We start from the raw sequence: 20,000 nt of genomic DNA, 5'->3' as shown, positions 1-20,000 counted from the left end.
CTCATTATAAGATGAATCATTTATTCTGTGATAAATCATTAGCTCTCACTTTTCCTATATGGTTTTCTCTGACCACCCTAGTTCAAAGCAGTCTTTCCTTTTTTTGCATACTTCAAGTATGTATTATCCATGCTACTCATTTGGTGGCTTTTGATTCATGAAGCCTTATTATTGTTTAAATTTTTCATGTATATGTCTTATGGCTTTCATAAGATGGTAAATTCATGACAAAAGAGACAGTATTGTATATATTTCTCTGTCTATGACTTACTGACCCATTAGTACAGTTTGTTGATGTCTGATCAATTGAAGTGAACAGACAGGAGATTTGTCTTCATCTAAAAGGAATGTTTGCATTTAGTTTGACATGTTTGAAACATAGTTGGACACAAAAATCACTAAATACTGTCATTTTATTCTTAGGATGGAGGATCTTTGGACCAGGTCCTTAAGAAAGCTGGAAGAATTCCTGAGCAAATTTTGGGGAAAGTTAGCATTGCTGTAAGTATTTGTCTTCCATGCAATTTTGCTTAAGGCAGTAAATAAAGACAAGGAAGAAAGTAGTAGCTCTCAATTAAAAAGTGTGTGTGTGTATTTCTTTCTCTCTTTTCTTATGTGACTCCCTTTTTTAAACTTTGTGTGGTGAAAATAAAAATGAATTCTCTTTCTAAAAATGTTACAGAAATGCTTTTTGACTAGTCTGACCATACTTTTAAGATAAGAGAGAATGTATTTTCTGTATTCTTAATTTTTTGGTATATTCATCTATTTCTTTGGCTTAGTTATTAATTCAGTTGACTATCTTCAGTTTCCCCTCAGTCTGATATTTCTAGCTGCCCACTTGATATCTCCACTTAGATGTCAACATGTAACTTGCATCCAGCAAACCATCACACCTTTGCCCTTTTTCTCCCTAATTCCTTCTATTGTTTATCATCTTTGCTTAATATTGTATTGCTAGATAACATCTCTTGACCATTCAAACTTAATGGTACTGAATTTATATTTGTGGATTTTTTGTACTTATTTGACTTTCAACATAAATATCCATATTTCTTCTCTACTAGGTAATAAAGGGTCTTACATATCTGAGAGAGAAGCATAAGATAATGCATAGAGGTAAGAGTTTATTTTTTGAAAAATACATTGCTTTGATTTCTAATTTAAAAAAATCTTAAAATTTAACTTTTTTTTCCTTCTGGTTGAGACAGTTTATCAGAGTGAATAAATATATTTTTTTTTGTTTTTTTTTTTTTAATAGCCTTTTATTTACAGGATATATACATGGGTAACTTTACAGCATTAACAACTGCCAAACCTCTTGTTCCAATTTTTCACCTCTTACCCCACCCCCCACCCCCTCCCCTAGATGGCAGGATGACCAGTAGATGTTAAATATATTAAAATATAAATTAGATACACAATAAGTATACCTGACCAAAACGTTATTTTGCTGTAGAAAAAGAATCAGACTCTGAAATATTGTACAATTAGCTTGTGAAGGAAATCAAAAATGCAGGTGTGCATAAATATAGGGATTGGGAATTCAATGTAATGGTTTTTAGTCATCTCCCAGAGTTCTTTTTCTGGGCATAGCTAGTTCAGTTCATTACTGCTCCATTAGAAATGATTTGGTTGATCTCGTTGCTGAGGATGGCCTGATCCATCAGAACTGGTCATCATATAGTATTGTTGTTGAAGTATATAATGATCTCCTGGTCCTGCTCATTTCACTCAGCATCAGTTCATGTAAGTCTCTCCAGGCCTTTCTGAAATTATCCTGTTGGTCATTTCTTACAGAACAGTAATATTCCATAATTTTCATATACCACAATTTGTGAATAAATATATTGTAATCTTTTTTAGTCATTGATATCTGTGAATTTTCTGGTACATGAAGGAGAAGTAGAGGAAGAGGGGGAAGAACTATCTGTGTTCAACCAACCTTCTGTCTCTAGCAATATTACATATTTATAAAATACTTAAACTGCCCTTATCCTTTCTTTAGTGAAAAGGCATTGAGGAAATCCAGGATATTGCCACATGTGAGTGTCACAATATGTTGTTTGGGAAATATGTTCCAGTATTGTGCTAATAAAGTAGACCAAAGTTATAAGTTCAATCTGTGTATCATCCAGTTATCTTTGTTCTGTTCCATGGTCTTCAGGGGTCCTCAAACTATGGCCTGCGGGCCAGTTGTGGCAGCTGAGGATGTTTATCCCTCTCACCCAGGGCTATGAAGTTTCTTTATTTAAAGACCCACAAAACAAAGTTTTTGTTTTTACTATAGTCCAGCCCTCCAGCAGTCTGAGGGACAGTGAACTGGCCCCCTGTTTAAACAGTTTGTGGACCCCTGGTCTAGATTGCCTCTCTCCTATAGCCAACTGTCTTGCAAATGCATATGTCACTGGGGCAAGAAAGAACATGTGTGCCTTAGGCTAGGTAGATACTTCCTATTGAAAGAAAAAGAAAGATTTTACTGACTTGGAAGCTGGAGATAAAGCAAAGTACAGTGGAATTCCAGTTCTCTTTTGAGGACTTTAATACCCTATTACTGGTATCTGATTAGGTTATACTTCATTTCTCCTCAAATCCTATTTCATTTGTTTAAAGTAATAGTATCACTTTTCTAGAAAAGGAAATAGAATTTTAGTGTTGAAAATTTAGGAAGTCATTTAGCCTAAACCCCTTGTAAAGCTGACTGTCCTGTAAAACTTGCCTTGGCAAATGGCTATCCAGCTTCTTCTTAATGGAGAAACTGAGACAAAGAATTCAACTATTGTAGTGAATCTATTCTAAAGTCCTTGGCTTTGTCAAATGGTTCAGCATTGAAAATGATTGTGTTTTTATTTATTTATCCATATTAATGTAACCATTGTACTATAAATATAAATATAAAGACCATAGGACCTTTAACTATCTGATTCACTGAATCAGCTGAAACTTCGCACATATATTCTTTCCCTGATTATAGGAAGGCCTCCGTGAGAGCAGAGACTATATTAATTTTTATTTTGTATCCTAGACTTAGTACTTTGCATATATGAAATATTTAATGTTTTCATTCATGCAATCCTTTATTGGTCATTCAACAAATAGTTAACTATGTGCCAGGGACTATAATAAGTACTAGGAATACAAATACAAACAACAACAAAAAAGACAGTGGCTGCCCTCAGGGAGCTTACATTCTAAAGGTAGCTAGAAAAGTGGGGAAGTCTGGTTGTAATTTTTGCCACAGAAAGAAATGAAACTAGCTGGCCTTGGCACACTCCTTAAAGAGAGGTCTGGGGGGAGGTATCTGATCAAAGTGGAGACTTCAGAGGTATGAATTCTAGGCCTGAAATGATGATTTTCCAGGATGAAGGAGTTTCCAGTTATTAAAATGGTCTTGGGTTGAATTGAAGTCTGCCCTTCTATCCTTGTAGATCCTTTAGCCCTAGTTCTATCCTCTAGAATCCAAACTCTAGTTCCCACTGCTTTTAAATTGCACACCTCTTATCAGCAAACACTTTTAGCATGTATACCCCCAGTTATATTTTTACTTATTTTATAAATTATTTACATATAGTACTAACTAATAATTACGTACATGAAACTTACACAAACAGACAATTTAACAGATGAAAGGATATTTTGAAAATAGTTTTAATGGTACAACAGCCTTAATAAAATATTTTTCATATTTTAGTGAGAGCAGTATGATTAAATATGCTTCATTTTTTAAAATCTTGGTTTAATACTTGTATATAGCAATTCAGAGATTAGGGATTTTTGTGTTTTGTTTTTGTGGAGGCAGTTGGGGTTAAGTGACTTGTCCAGGGTCTCACAGCTAGAAGTGTTAAGTGTCTGAGAATGGATTTGAACTCGTCCCCCTGACTTCAGTGCTGGTGCTCTATCCAGTGCGCCACCTAGCTGCTTCCAGAGGTTAAGTTTTAAGTTCAATATATTTTGATACTTTGTTTTAATGACTGGCATATAAAAATGATACTTTATAGAACAGTTTCAAAAGTTTAGGACTCATAGATCAGGAGAAAATTAAGGACCTAGAACTTTGGGAGAGTGGTGGAGTCTTCCATTAAACTGGATAGATTTGGAGGGAGGGCTAATCTAATGATATCTGTAGTGTAGACCCAGTCTATCCATATCTGCTCATCCTGCTGGTCAGTTACTCCTCTCCACTGAAGAATAAAAGAAGGAGGGATACTGACGAGCTCTTCTGACTAGTGACATAGCAACCTACCTGCTCAAGGGCCTCCTATGGCAGCCAGACGGGGATACGGGAGTAGGTAGGCTACGGGAAATTGAGCTTTTTTTATCTGGGCCCAGATTCATCACCCTCCTGAAGGGCCAGCATTGGAGGTAGACAGATAAGAGAGGCTTGCATTGGCAGGGGGACAGAGTTTATGAGTATGAAAGTCTAATGGATATTGAAGGAGGTGGTATAAGTCCATGCATGATTGATTATTACAGACTTGTGGAATATTACTGTTCTTTCAATTGATCTCTTTGGTGTCATGTTGAGGCCCTCACTTTGAAGACCATGCTTTATAGCATAAAGCCAAAGAGGATAACAACAAACCTTGAAATCTGGAGAAAAATAATCATAAACAAATGGAGGGACTTAATTTCCAGGTTCAGTCCATGAGGTTAGATTGCCAAATATGACCTGCTCTCTGACTGCTGACCAAAAGAACATGTTATTTATATTAAAAGTCCTCAATATGGGGGCCTTATTTTATGCAGAATATTGAGACTTAATGACTTAAAGGAGGATGTCATAGGTGGCAAGGTTAGAGATGTCACATGAGGAATGATTGAAGGAGCTACTTACTGTTGTCTGACATGTAGAAGAGAGAATTTTGCAGTGGCATATGAGAGGGATAGCAAGGTAATAAACTGAAGGATGTTCATGTGGGAAAGGGAATTAGATTTATTCTTCTGTCCTAGAGGGTAGAACCAAAAGCAATAGAAACTTAGTAGGGCAGGTTGCAGCCTAATGTAAGAAAAAACTTCCTGACCATTGGAGTTGAACAGAACTAGAATGAACTGCCTCAGGACACTGTAGATTTTTTTACTTGGAGCTTTATGTGGCTGCCTAATGACCACTTGTGGGAAATGAGATCCTTGATTTAGGTAAGGATTGTATTAGATGACTTTAAAAGCTCTGTGGTTCAATGGAATCAGAGGGAAAAAAAGTGTTGACTATTTCTCCAATTTTCCAACTGCCTCACTCTGTATCTTTAATAACTGTAGTAAAGGAGATGGAAAAGGGCTGAGATGCATTTTATGGATTAGTAGATGTCTTTGGCTTAACAGTCATTACTCTTGAATTATAGGGACTCTTACTGTCTCAGTTAATGTTATATCTTAGATTTTCTGCTTAATTGAAGTAGGTCAGCCATGTTAAACCTGACATAGATTTGTTTCTTAAAACTTTTGTTCCTTGCTTTTGTTTAATACTCTTGTTGAGTTTATGGCTTCTACCAAACTTTAACTTTTGGTGCAACAGTTAGATAGTTCATGGAGGAAGATTGCTTAAATAGATGGCAAGGTCTGGGGTCACAGAATCATCTTTGCTGTCATTAAGTTCAGCCTAGGAAACTGAGGCTCAGAAAAAGGGAAAATTATACAAAGGTTCTTCCCCAACCCAAGGAAAATAATGATTGGTTTTTTTCAGATTCAGGTTTAGCTATTTGAATTGCTATGGCTGGTTTACTGATTGTACATATTGGAGCTACTAAGATGCATTTCTGAAAACTCAAAATTATTCTTCTAAAAAAAAAAAAAAGCAAGCTTACTCTAAAAAGCAAAACAAAACTTTTCCACATGCAAAGTGCTATGCTAGCTGCTTTCATATCATTCTGACCACAATTACAATCCTTTCCAAGAAAACCAAAAAAGTGTTTAGAAGAGGTGGTAGAGAACTTTCTTAGTGTTATAATATATGTTCAAGCATATATTATCAAGTGCTTCTGCAGCATTTGTCTCTCAAGAACTTTTCGTTTTTCTCTAGGGTATTTTATAACACCTATTCTTCATAGAATGTTCTAGTACAAAAGTGAGGTTGTAGAGAACTAGAGGTTGCAGAAGCTTTTGATAATAAATACATGCTTGAGCTGCATATTGCCTGGAAAATGATTTCTAGACTGAACAACAATCTATAACACAAGCATTTCAGTATAAAATAAGAACTTTTGAAAATAGGCATGTATGAAATCATGAACTTCTGTTACATGATTCTTTCTATTTTATACAGTAAATCCAAGGACCCTTGCAATCTCTCTATCTTCAGGTTCCTACCCACAATATTTATAGCAGACTGATGGATGTTCTAGGAAGCCACTTAGGTTTTCTGGTTCTCAATCCAGAGCTTCCTTACTCTTTCACATCTCATATCTCCCAACCTCCTTTATCTTTTAGGACTGTCTGAGGAAGCACAGAAAAGGAAAACAAATTGGAATTAACCTGTGATTCTATTGTTAACTATGTGCTTGTCATTCAGGACAACTACCTAAAAAGGAGAATTCAGACAGAACAAGTGTCTAAAAAACATTCTTTGATTTGACACCAGGCTTTTCAGTGTGTTTCTGATGTCTTCCACTCATCGTAATCTCATTTGGGGTTTTCTTGGAAGAGGCACTAGAGTAGTTCATCATTTCCTTCTCCAGCTCATTTTACAGGTGAGGAAAAAGAGGCAAACAGGGTTAAGGGACTTGCCCAGCATAACACCTCTAAGTAAGTGTTTGAGGCTGGTTTTGAATTCAGGAAGATCATTCTTCCTAAGTAATAATGCCACTTAGTTTTCAGTTGTAGGAATGCTATAGTTAATCATTCAGTTTTCCAACTCATTTAGAAATGAAGCCTTTCATTTTTGTTGTGAGCCAAGTAAGTACCTGTTGTTCACTTTATTCTTTCTAATTTTGTATGCCTTAGCTACCTGACTTTTATGTAACACTTAAAGGTTTACAAAATACATTACAACTATTATCTCATTTTATCCTTTTAACAACCCTAAAAGGTAGGTACTATTACTATCTCCACTTTGTAGATAAGGAAACTGAGGCAGACAGAGGTTAAGGGGATGTCCAGGGTCACATAGCCAGTAACTACTGAGACTGGATTTAAATTCAGATTTTTCTGACTTCAGGTCCACCACCGTACTCTACTGTGCCACCATTTCATTCTTAATTATGCTTCTGATAATGAGAGAATTAAGTAGAAGATTACATGATTATAATTACTTGATAATAAATCTCTCTATATATAAAATATATAATTTTACACTGTCCCAAACACTTTCAAACATAATATCCGTTTGATTGAGGGATGCTTTGTCCCTGTCTTATCAGTAAGAGACTTGGATGCAGACAGGTTAGGTGATTGCCTTGATTACAAGGCTAGTTTTTCATAGAGCTGGGCCTGAGAAACAGGCTTCCTAACCATTGGTTTAGTTCCACCCTGCTGCTTAACCTCAGCAATAGTATTTACAGAGAGAGGTCCCCCTGACCAGCTGAATCATTAATGGGGCGTTCAAGGCTGAAGTCAGCCCCAGAGTGCTCATCTGTGACCTCTTGGGTCTACTAAGAGCAATTTTGGGAGCTAGAATAGTCAGTGAACAGATGTCTGCTGATGAGTAGTCAGCCCAGCCTTGGAAAGCATTGAGAGAAGAGTCTGTCTCTCTTGGGTGGTGCCTGGGATAAGTGGACAGACTTCTGCTTCAGCAGGAGCTGACCTTTCAGCTTTGCAGATTCTAATTGCCTCTGTATGTTACATATAAGGGTCAAGATATTGGAAACTTTTTCTGAATGATTAAAATGGAATGAGGTTCTGGTACTGGGCAGACGTTGCTCAGTTTGGTTGCTGAGGAAGGAAGAAAAGAATGATCTGGTGTTTCTTGGAAACTTGAGTCAGTGTGAAAATAGGAATCAGAGGGCCTCTCCTTGTTTAATCTTCCTTTCTGCCAGACAGTTCTTCCTTCTAACTAAACTCTCTTGCCACAAATAAAACCCATTTTCTTTCTAATTCTTCCTTTTGTGGAGATAAGAACGGGGAAGAACAGAGCAGCTTTTTTTCTTCCCTAAACTTTATTTATGTCTTTAAAAACTTTGTGTAATAGACTTAATCCAAATCATGCATTTTATATTGCCCAGGAATATGGAGAAATTGATGGTATTAATGCTAGTGGCTATCTGCCAAAAAGTCTTGAATCATGCCTAGAGTGTGTCTGGAAACTCTGGCCCATCTATAGTGAGCTGTGAAAAGTTATGATAAATGTATATTCCTTATGGCTGTTTCAGAGAGGCCAAAGGTCAATAAGGAATGAGTCCTTAGTATATTAGTACTATTTCTTAGGATTATAAAGAGAGATGGACTTCCATCAAACAATTTGGTCTATGGGACAGGGAAAGTTGGTAGTCTGGTATTTTCCTTAAATAGTGAAATTTCTTCGTAAATTAAAAATAGGATACATAGAATTGTCACCTAATACAGGTATCCTGTCTTAATGTTCCTGAAAAAAGGTCTCTGATTAAAGGCTCTCAGTGGGGAGACATTTAATGTCCCCTGAGGCAATCTATTTTATTTTCAGACTCCCCCTAATAACTATGACAATTCAAATTTCGGTGGCATATTAAGGTTTGCAAAGTTATTATTTTGTTTTACTTAATAGTATTGTATTTTTCTAGTTACAAGTAAAAATACTTTTTAACATTCATTTTTGTAAGATTTTTTCAATCTCCAATTTTTTTCTCTCCTTTCCCTCCTCACCTCTTGCCCAAGACAGCAAACAAGGTTAAACATGTATAATCATTTTAAACATATTTTCATATTATTTATGTTGTAAAAGAAAAATCAGAACAAAAGGGAAAAACCATGAGAGAAGAAAAGCCAACCTAACAAACAACAAGAAAGGTGAAAATACTATGCTTTTATCCACATTCAATCTCCACAGTTCTTTCTGGATGTGATTGGCATTTTCTATCCCAAGTCTATTGGAATTGCCTTTGATCACTATATTTTTGAGAAGAGCTAAGTCTATCAAAGTTGATCATCACATAATCTTGGTGTTACTGTCTACAGTTTTCTCCTGGTTCTATGCATTTCACCCTGTATTAATTCATGTAAGTATTCCAGGTTTTTCTGAAATTAGCCTGCTTGCCATTATTACTAATGTACTATTAATTGTATAATAATGTATTATACAATAAAATTCCATTATATTCTTATGCCATAACTTATTCAACCATTCCCCAATTGATGAACATCCACTTGATTTCCAACTCCTTGCCACCATAAAAAGAGCTGCTGCAAACATTTTTGCATATGTGGGTACTTTTCCCTCTTTTATATGACAAAATGATTTTTAAAAATAATAACCACCCCTTTTCCCCTTTACTCTCTCTCCCTTGGGAGTAAATATTGGTTTCATTTAACAGATTAAGAAGTTGAGGCTTGGGAAGATTAAATGATTTGCTGGTGGTCACAGAGTGTCAGATTTGGGATTCAAACCAAATCTCCAAGTTTAGTGATATTTTTATTATATCACATATTAGGATGTTTTTCTTTATGTCAATTTAGGAGGAGGTCTTTCAACAATTTTCTTTGCTTTTTAGTAAGGGTCAGAACAAATCTAAGCTGTTTCCATGTGGTTAATGTTTTAGTTTTAAAAATTGTTAGAATGTCACTATCCCAAGTTTTCTTGATTGAGGTCATGCAAATGCAAACCTTTTCACACGTGCTCTTTCATTTGGTCTTATTCTACCTCTGTGAAATTGCACATTTAATAGATGAGGAACCTGAAGCTTTTAAAGATTTTTTTGTGGGAACCTTGCTAGAAATGTGGGAAAGCCAAACAGTCACACCTAGAGAGAAAAAAGGAATTCTAAATAGGTGAGTAAAACAAACTTCTCTTCTTTAGAAGCATGGTCGAGAAGGAAAATTTCTTACCTCTGTCATATCATAGCAAATCTTTATCTGGCTAGGAAAATTGCCTCATGCTGTCAGAGATCTATCTAGTGCCCCTCACCTGGAAAAGAGGAGAGGAATAGTGGTGGTCTAAAGTGTGTGATTTTTTTTTTGGGTGTCTGGGGCTGAGCCTTATAGACCCTCTGGCTTAGAAGATGTAGGGAAGTGGAGGTAATGGCAGTAATAATGGTTAGCATGGAGACAGCACCTGTGGGGTGCCAGCCACTGTGCTCTATCTTTACCACTATTAGCTTATTTCATCCTCACAACTAGCAGGGGAGCTGGGCACAGGAGGATGGGGCTCATTTTACAGATAAAAAAACTGAGGCAACAGAAGTGATGTGACTTGTCTGTGGTTGTTTAGCTGGCGAGTCTCCACTGATTTGAACTTAGGTCTTCTTAGCACTATTTCCCCGAGATGCCCAGGTGTGTGCTCTGAACTTTTGTGTAGAGTAATTCTTTATTTCTAAGTGAAATTTGGAATGCGGGAAATCAGCCCCTCATGCCCCACTTAATTCTCTCCTTATGAAAAGTTAATACATAATAGAAAATCATCAGATTAAGAATTTTGTTGTGTATATCTCTTCTCAATGATTCAGGCCAGTTCCAATGAACTTGTGATGAAGAGAGTCATCTGCATCCAGACAAAGCATTGTAGGACAAAGCAGTGTGGACCACAACATAGAATTTTCGCTATTTTTGTTGTTTGCTTGCATTTTGTTTTCTTTCTTATTTTTCCTTTTTGATCTGAGTTTTCTTGTGCAGCAAAATAATTGTACAAATATGTATGCCTATATTGGATTTACATATATTTTTAACATGTTTAACATATATTGGATTACTTGCCATCTAGAGAAAGGGGGGAGATTGAAACACAGGGTTTTGCAAAAGTCAATGTTGAAAAATTATCCTTGCATATGTTTTGAAAATAAAAAGCTTCAATTAGAAAAAAAAAAAAAAAGAATTTTGTCATGGTAGCAGTTATACAAAGTATGCCTTCTATTTCACTTGCCACCAGGACCTAGTGATTCTTATGTTATTGGTGGAATGGCATCCCCAGAGCCCAGATGGCACTAAGCTTTTCTGTCAGATGGAAGGTACCAGTGGGAGATTCAGTGGTACTGAATTAATTAGAAACTGGGGTGGCAGGAGCGGGTTTTGGTTTGGAAGCACATTTAAGAGTTTCTCCTTGGTGGGAGGTGCTCACAGAAAAGTGTGCCTGCTGTGCTGTGAGCAGTGTGGGAGGCATTATTATTAGGTGAGGGTGGCTAAGCAGGAACTGCACCAAGAAGCAGAATTCAAGTTGTTACATCATCTCCTTTGGATGTCCTGTCTTTTGACACTGAGATTTAGCTGCAGAAGAGAAAGGATCAGGACTTGCATAGACTTGTGTGGTCTTAGGAGGGACTAAGTTCTCAGGACCTCAGTTTCCTCATATATAAGTGGGGATAATACTGCGCTCGCGCTCGCTCTCTCTCTCTCTCTCTCTCCCCCTCTCCCCCCCTTTCCCTCTCTCCGTCCCTCCCTTTCTCCTTTTCCCTCTTCCTTCCTCTCCCTTTCCCTCTCTTTCTCTCCTCTCCATCACCCCCCACTGAATTGCCATCTCAGTTCTCACCAAGTGTGAAAAAAGTTGTACAGATGAAAGAGGGTGGAAGTGAGGAAGAAGTCTGCAGGACTGAACTAGGAGTAAATGGAATAAATAAAAATCAGTCAAGGTGGGATGTGGTCTTGCACCTTACTGAGCTTATAGTCTGGGTAGAGAAACACAAACTCAAATTACTTTGATAAAAATAAAACATACATGCACAATGAATTCTGATGGGGAAGAGAAAGAAAGTGAAGGTCGTTACCGATTGCAGGGGGTTGGGGGAAGACTTTATGGAGAAAGGGACATTTGAGTTGAACTTTAAAAGATAGTCATTTAATAAGCAGAAGCGGGGGAATTTATTCCGGATACAGGAAGTAGCATGAACATAGGCATTGAAGCAGAATAGGCCTTACAAACAGGATTTTATTTTTAAACTGGAACATAGGGCAAATGAAGAATTAAGGGATAAAGTTGGGAAGTTAGGGCAACTTATCAGATTATACAGAGTCTTAAATGCCAAGTTAAGGAGTTTTAGTTTAATTGATCTATACAGTGGAAGTCTGAAGAATTTTGAACAGAAGGAGCACTTTAAGTACCTGCTATTGGGAGAAGGTGTTAGGTACTATAGACATGTAAATATATCTAAAGCCTTTCCAGCTTCTTATTAGGGCAAGCTGGACACAGGTGCATACATGAATAAACAAGAAACACATGCAAAGAGATGGTATGGAAAAGATAAGATCTGCAGACATTCAAATGCAGATCTGACTGAGGGTGGCCTGAATCCAACCTGGAAGGGATGGGGTTAGAGCAGATGGAACTTGAATTGGAACTTGAAGGCAAAGATAAATAAGTTGAGGGGAGAGGAAGAAGTTGGTCCTTAGAGTAGAGTTAGGAATGCTTATTTGCATTCCACTTAGACTAGAGTAGCAAGGGGGAAAACTTAGGTGGAGAAATAATGGGATATAATTTAAAGTGGCAAATGGAAATCAGATTGTAGATAGACTTGTGTGCTGTGCATCTCTCATGTTTTTCTGAATCACTTGGATAATTACATAACTGTCTAGTCCAGTGTTTTTTAATTTTTCAGCTCAAATACTCACTACAAATATGTTCCCCATTCTTCCTTTAGGGCTTCAAGTTCTTTACTCTTTCACTCACTTGCTCTGTTGTGTGTCCTGCTCTTAATTCCAATGGCCTATCCATCAACCCTGTGAATACTTTTTTCTTTGTCCTTTGGCAGTTTTAAGTTCATTTAGCATGCTTCGAACAAAGAAATACTTAATTGTAGAGGAGTGTGAATATGTTTATGTGTTCCTATGATATAACTGAAAATCAGGATCCTCAGATAAAACTTTTATAAAAAGGGGGTCATTCTTTCCCTTGTAAAAGAATTATTCAGTTCCCTGCAGTGCTGAATACTATTTTTTCTACCTCATAGAGAAGAAGGGATTGTTAGTGTCCTATTGTCTTCTTTGTCTCATATCTTATTTTCTATTTTCTTTGGCACTTTCCTTATTAATTTCCTTATTAAACGGCATTGAAGCAGAATAGGCTTTAAAACGGGATTTTATTTTTAAACTGTTATAGCAAATGAGTGATTAATCCTTAACAGGTTTTAGAAGTGATGTCAACAAGTAGGTAAACTGGTACAGGGTCAGTTGATTGAGCTGAAAAGGGTACCAAAGTCATTCATATTTACAAAAATGAGAGAACTGGAAACTGTATTGTACAGTTGAAAAAAAAATAATTGTTTTAGGAACTGAATTCATATCCCTCCTGTCATGTACTGCCTGTATTGCCACGGGAAAGGAATTTTGGGGGCCTCAGTTTCCCTATCTGTAAAATGAAGACATTGGATTAGATGAGGTCTCTTCTCACTGTAAATCAGTAAGTCTGTGTAAAGTCTTGTATAGAGTTATATGGACCTTTTAAGGTTGAGGGCACTCCATAAATATTTATTTTCTTCCATTCCTCCCTTTATGAACTTTAGTTTAGAGGGATAGGGAAGCTACCGAGGGTGCCATATTGGCCCCTTAAGGTACCCAAACCTTTCAGGATTTCAGGAACCACTTGTATATTAGCTGTAGCTGAGCAATGAAAAGACCAAACTGTTTAGGGCCACCATGAGGGAATGAATTTCCATATTTCTCAATTTTTCTAGTCCATTATTGAATTCTAGATCCATCTATTGTTGTTCCACATCTTTGCTGGAATTAGGTTCTACCAGAGGATTATAGGAAATGTGCTTAGGAAACCTGGGAGAGAGGGGGTACAAACTACTTACTGTTTTTGGGCAGGGATTAAAGGACAACAGTAGTCTAGAACCTGTAATGGTCTATCATAGTAGAGGCAGCGCTGTCTTGTCCAAGATAATAGAACCAAACATTATAATCTCCAGCTGTTAAGATATTTCTGATTGAATGATACTAAGACCAGATTTAAACTAATAAACCTCTTGACTTCAGGAGACATTCTATTCACTATGCTGTATAGATGTCCCTGAGTTTGCATTCATTTCTCAGTGTTCTTTCTCTGGGTATAGCTGCTTCTGTCCATCATTGATCAATTGGAACTGAATTAGATCTTCTCTTTGTTGAAGAAATCCACTTCCATCAGAATACATCCTTTTACAGTATCGTTGTTGAAGTATATAATGATCTCCTGGTTCAGCTCATTTCACTCAGTATCAGTTCATGTAAGTCTCTCTAAGCTTCTCTGTATTCATCTTGCTGGTCATTTCTTACAGAACAGTAATATTCCATAACATTCATATGCCACGATTAATGCAGCCATTCTCCAATTGATGGGCATTTATTCAGTTTCCAATTTCCACTACAAAGAGGTCTGCCACAAACATTTTGGCACATACAGGTCCCTTTCCCTTCTTTAGTATCTCTTTGGGATATAAGCCCAATAGTAACACTGTTGGATCAAAGGGTATGCACAGTTTGATAAACCCTTTGGGCATAGTTCCACATCCCCTCCAACATTCCTCATTATCTTTACTTTTTACAATATTGTATTGCAAGATCTACTCTTATTTATGGCAGAAGTTTCCTGATCTAATGTGACCCTGACTATGGTGCCTTGTTATTTGAGTTCTGTCTGCCTTGCATTTTTTTTTCTTTGAAGGTCTGAATCTGACATTCCTGGGACTTTTCCTTTTGGGTTTTCTTTGAGGAAGTAATTGGTAAATTCTCACTGCTTTACTATGTTCTTTAGACCTGGGCAGTTTTCATTTATGATTTCTTGAAATACAGTATTGAGTATGATGAGGCTTGCTATGTAACTCCATCAACAAAGGGATGTTAAGTTTAGGATTCAGAATGAGCCATATCTCTTTGGACACAGCCAATATAGAAGTTTGTTGTGCATAAATATATCCATTTGTTGTAAGGACATTGTTTTTTTCTCTATTGGGGGAGTATGAGGGAGAGAAAACAAGTGCTTGTTATTTAATTACTTGTGTGTGTGTGTGTGTATATATATATATATATATATATATATATATATACACATATACTTATATACGTTATTTAATTACTTGTGTATACATACATATACTCATATACGTTCATGTGCGCTATCCAAACTGTTGAGGTTTTTTTTGTCATCGTTTTCAGGGATTTCAATGGTTCTGTTTAAATTGAGTTTTATTTTTTAATTGGCAAGCATTTATTTTCTCTTTCTCACCCCCTATTGAAAAAAAATAGTTTATTTTTAAATTTTAATTAATTTATTTTTAAATAATAACCTTTTATTTTCAAAATATATGCAAAGATAGTTTTCAACATTCACCCTTGCAAAATCTTGTTTCCAGATTTTTCTCTTCTATTCCCCCAGTCCTCTTCTCTAGACAGCAAGTAATCTTATGCATGTGCAATTCTTCCATACATATTTCTACATTAATCTTGTTGCACAAGAAAATCAGATCAAAAAGAGAGAGAGAGGGAAGGAAAGAAAAGAAAGCAAGCAAACAACACAAAAAGTGAAAATACTATATGGTGATCCACATGCAGTCCGTGCGGTCCTCTCTCTGATATTGCCATTGTCTTCCAAACTTCATGAATTTCCAGTTATTCTAGAACTTTCTTGTTTGAATATCCCATTCTTATCTGTGGATCCAGATCTTGCTGGTTCTGTGTGTATCCATCTCTGGTTAGAGTTTTCCTCTACTGGCACACTGGATTTCTGGTAGGATCTTCTTCCTTTCTTTCTTTGATTTGTTGGCTTTTAGTTGATTTTATTGTATAATAACTTACTATAGTTTCTCATTGGTACTTTTTTTGGGGGGGTTGGGGGGTGGAGTAGCTATGTAGGACCTGAGCTGCCTGCCTCCATTTAAGCAGTCATTTTGGCTGAAAATAACTGTTTTATTAATTTTTAAACTAGTAATAAGCCTGCTTAGTCTGATTTACATTATTGTTGCAGATTTCATGAAATAATGAAGGTGAGGATATATATTTTTTTAATAGCCTTTTATTTACAGGATATATGCATGAGTAACTTTACAGCATTAACAATTGCCAAACCTCTTGTTCCAATTTTTCGCCTCTTACCCCCTCCCCCCTCCCCCAGATGGCAGGATGACCAGTAGATGTTAAGTACATTAAAATATAAATTAGATACACAATAAGTATACATGACCAAAACGTTATTTTGCTGTACAAAAAGATTCAGACTCTGAAATATTGTACAATTAGCTTGTGAAGGAAATCAAAAATGCAGGTGTGCATAAATATAGGGATTGGGAATTCAATGTAATGGTTTTTAGTCATCTCCCAGAGTTCTTTCTCTGGGCATAGCTGGTTCAGTTCATTACTGCTCCATTGGAAATGATTTGGTTGATCTTGTTGCTGAGGATGGCCAGGTCCATCAGAGTTGGTCATCATATAGTATTGTTGTTGAAGTATATAATGATCTCCTGGTCCTGCTCATTTCACGGTGAGGATATTTTGAAAAAAAAAATAAATGTATTGAATATTAGGTGATAAGATTATCAGCAAGAGATAAAAGAAGGCTTATAGACATAATTAGCTATTAACACTGAGGGATTCACTGGGTAATTTTGTACAACATTATCCCTTGCACTCACTTCTGTTCCTAATTTTCCTTGCCTCCCTCCACCCCTTCCCCTAGATGGCAAGCAGTCCTATACATGTTAAACACGTCACAGTATATCCTAGATACAATATATGTGTGCAGAACCGAACAGTTCTCTTGTTGCACAGGAAGAATTGGATTCAGAAAGTAAAAATAACCCAGGAAGAAAAACAAAAATGCACAGTTTACATTCCTTTCCCAGTGTTCTTTCTTTGGGTGTAGCTGCTTCTGTCCATCCTTGATCAATTGAAACTGAGTTAGATCTTCTCTTTATTGAAGAAATCCACTTCCATCAGATTACATCTTCATACAGTATCGCTGTTGACGTATATAATGATCTCTTGGTTCTGCTCATTTCACTTAGCATCAGTTAATGTAATTCTCTCCAATAATATTCCATAACATTCATATACCACAATTTACCCAACCATTCTCCAGTTGATGAGCATCCATTCATTTTCTAATTTCTAGCCACTACAAAGAGGTCTGCCACAAACATTTTGGCACATACAGGTCCCTTTCCCTTCTTTAGTATCTCTTTGGGGTATAAGCCCAGTTGTATCACTGCTGGGTCAAAGGGTATGCACAGTTTGATAACTTTTTGGGCATAATTCCAGATTGCTCTCCAGAATGGTTGGATTCGTTCACAGCTCCACCAACAATGTATCAGTGTCCCAGTTTTCCCGCATCCCCTCCAACAATCATCATTATTTTTTCCTGTCATCTTAGCCAATCTGACAGGTGTGTAGTGGTATCTCAGAGTTGTCTTAATTTGCATTTCTCTGATTAATAATGATTTGGAACACTCTTTCATATGAGTGATAATGATTTCAATTTCATCATCCGAAAATTGTCTGTTCATATCCTTTGACCATTTATGAATTGGAGAATGGCTTGATTTCTTATAAATTAGAGTCAATTCTCTATATTTGGAAATGAGGCCTTTATCAGAACCTTTAACTGTGAAAATGTTTTCCCAGTTTGTTGCTTCCCTTCTAATCTTGTTTGCATTCATTTTGTTTGTACAAAGGCTTTTAAATTTGATGTAATCAAAATTTTCTATTTTGTGATCAATAATGGTCTCTAGTTCATCTTTGGTCACAAATTTCTTCCTCCTTCACAAGTCTGAGAGGTAAACTATCCTATGTTCCTCTAATTTATTTATAATCTCATTCTTTATGCCTAAATCATGGACCCATTTTGATCTTATCTTGGTATATGATGTTAAGTGTGGGTCCATGCCTAATTTCTGCCATACTAATTTCCAGTTTTCCCAGCAGTTTTTGTCAAATATTGAATTCTTATCCCACAAGTTGGGATCTTTGAGTTTGTCAAACACTAGATTGCTATAGTTGACTATTCTGTCTTGTGAACCTAACCTATTCCACTGATCAATTAATCTATTTCTTAACCAATACCAAATGGTTTTGGTGATTGCTGCTTTATAATATAGTTTTACATCAGGTACAGTTAGGCCACCTTCATTTGATTTTTTACATTAATTCCCTTGAGATTCTCTTATCTTTTGTTCTTCCATATGAATTTTGTTGTTATTTTTTCTAGATCATTAAAATATTTTCTTGGAAGTCTGATTGGTATAGCACTAAATAAATAGATTAGTTTAGGAAGTATTGTCATCTTTATTATATTTGCTCGGCCTATCCAAGAGCATTTACATAATAATTCAGGTTTCTTCTCTGGTACAAAGGAAAAGACCAAAACACTTTATGAGGATTTCTCACATGATGAGGGTACAAATCCCCATGATTTGGAAGGGATAGCTGTATATGTAGTTAGTGATTTCAGATGCAGGTCTGGAACTTGAATTTTGTGTGCATCCTTGGGAGAGAGATTGAAGCTAAAGATATGAATTTGAAAGTTAGTAATTTAAAGATGATACTTGATGTTACAAGAATAGAAGAGGTTGCCAAGGGAGAAAATGTAGAGAAATCCTAACCTTCTTCCCTTATATCTCAGTTTATGTAATAAGGTCTTAAGATTAATTCAAGTTACCTAGACCAGATGAACTTCATTTTCAGGTTCTGAAAATGTACTGGTAAATAGTGGATCAGTACTGACAGCTGTGATTGCTTAGCCAATATGATATTTGAAAGATCATGGCAAACAGCAGAACAGAAAAGGGCAGATGTCCTGCTTTTCCAAAAAATAAAAGAGGGATGGGGGAGAGAATAGACTATGTAGAGCAGTGAGCTTGACTTTGGAGTCCTGAGATAATTTTTAAAAAGATCATTAAGGAGGTGGTTATCGAACATTCAGCAAAGGAAGCAGTGAATCCAAAGACTTCAGTGATAGTGCTAGCCTATCCTTTTTTCCTTTTTTTGGAAAGGATTCCTAACCTGGTAGATCAGAGAAATTCTGTAAATATAGTTTACCTACATTTTGATAAAGATTTTTTTTAAGTTATCTCATTTTTTTGTAGAGATGCGTACTTTGTGAATATGATATTGTAGTTGAATAAGGGCAGTTAGGTGGCACACTAGATCAAGGGCAAGGCTTGGAGTCAGACTCATCTTTGTGAGTTCAAATCTAGCCTTAGATACTTCCTGACTGGGTGACCCTGGGGCAATCATTTAACCTCAGTTTCCTTATCTGTCATCTGAGTGGGAGAAGGAAATGGCAAACCACTCCGGTGCCTTTGCTAAGAAAACCTCAAATGGGGTCATAGAGAGTGGAATACGACTGAAGTACAAACACTGTTTGAATAAATGGACTCAACACATGACTCAGTATCAGTTTGGCAGAATGTCTATGAGGCCTTGGGGCATCTCTGCTCAGTCTGTGCTAGTTATCCAAGTCCCTGATAAAAATGTTAAAGGACTTACTAGGTGGCTTGCTTATCATATTTGCAGATAATAAAAAATCTAACATTTATGTAATATTTTGAGATTCTGCAAAGTACTTTACATATAATTATCTTAATTGATCTTCACAACAACCCTGTAGATACTTCTTATGCTCACTTTAGAGATGAGGAAACTGAGAACACAAAGCCAGGAGGCATAGCTAACCCAGTGGATTATAGAATCAGCAACTAATCATTTTATCCTGATAATTCAGGGTTCAGACTAATAAAATGAAATTCTTTAGGGATAAATATAAGATCTTTCCTGTTAGATTGTGAACTGAGGCTGTGATTTCATCCATGTATGGAACTTCCTGTAAAGGAGGCTAATTTGAATATAGGAGATCTAACTTCAAATCTTGGTCCTGTAAAAGGAAACTCCCAAATCTTTTTTATTTTTCAAAACATATGTATGGACAATTCTTCAACATTAGCCCTTGCAAAACCTTGTGTTCCAGTTTCTTCTCCCACACCCTC

The 20,000-nt window shown here is 36.4% G+C and overlaps 1 protein-coding gene across 2 annotated transcripts in view; it reads left to right on the top strand.

Moving 5' to 3' along the window:
- MAP2K1 (mitogen-activated protein kinase kinase 1) overlaps positions 1–20,000 on the top strand; it is a 98,326-nt gene that overhangs the window by 55,523 nt on the left and 22,803 nt on the right. For both annotated transcript variants that reach the window (XM_031955337.1, XM_031955338.1), the window contains exons 4-5: positions 424–501; positions 1,068–1,119. In XM_031955337.1, coding sequence (XP_031811197.1) covers positions 424–501; positions 1,068–1,119 — 130 coding nt within the window. The remainder of the gene's footprint in view (positions 1–423; positions 502–1,067; positions 1,120–20,000) is intronic.

This window comes from Sarcophilus harrisii, chromosome 2 (genome assembly GCF_902635505.1).
Source record: "Sarcophilus harrisii chromosome 2, mSarHar1.11, whole genome shotgun sequence".
Taxonomy (NCBI): domain Eukaryota; kingdom Metazoa; phylum Chordata; class Mammalia; order Dasyuromorphia; family Dasyuridae; genus Sarcophilus; species Sarcophilus harrisii.
Note: the sequence above shows the minus strand (reverse complement) of the source record. Positions and strands in the feature narration are given on the sequence as shown.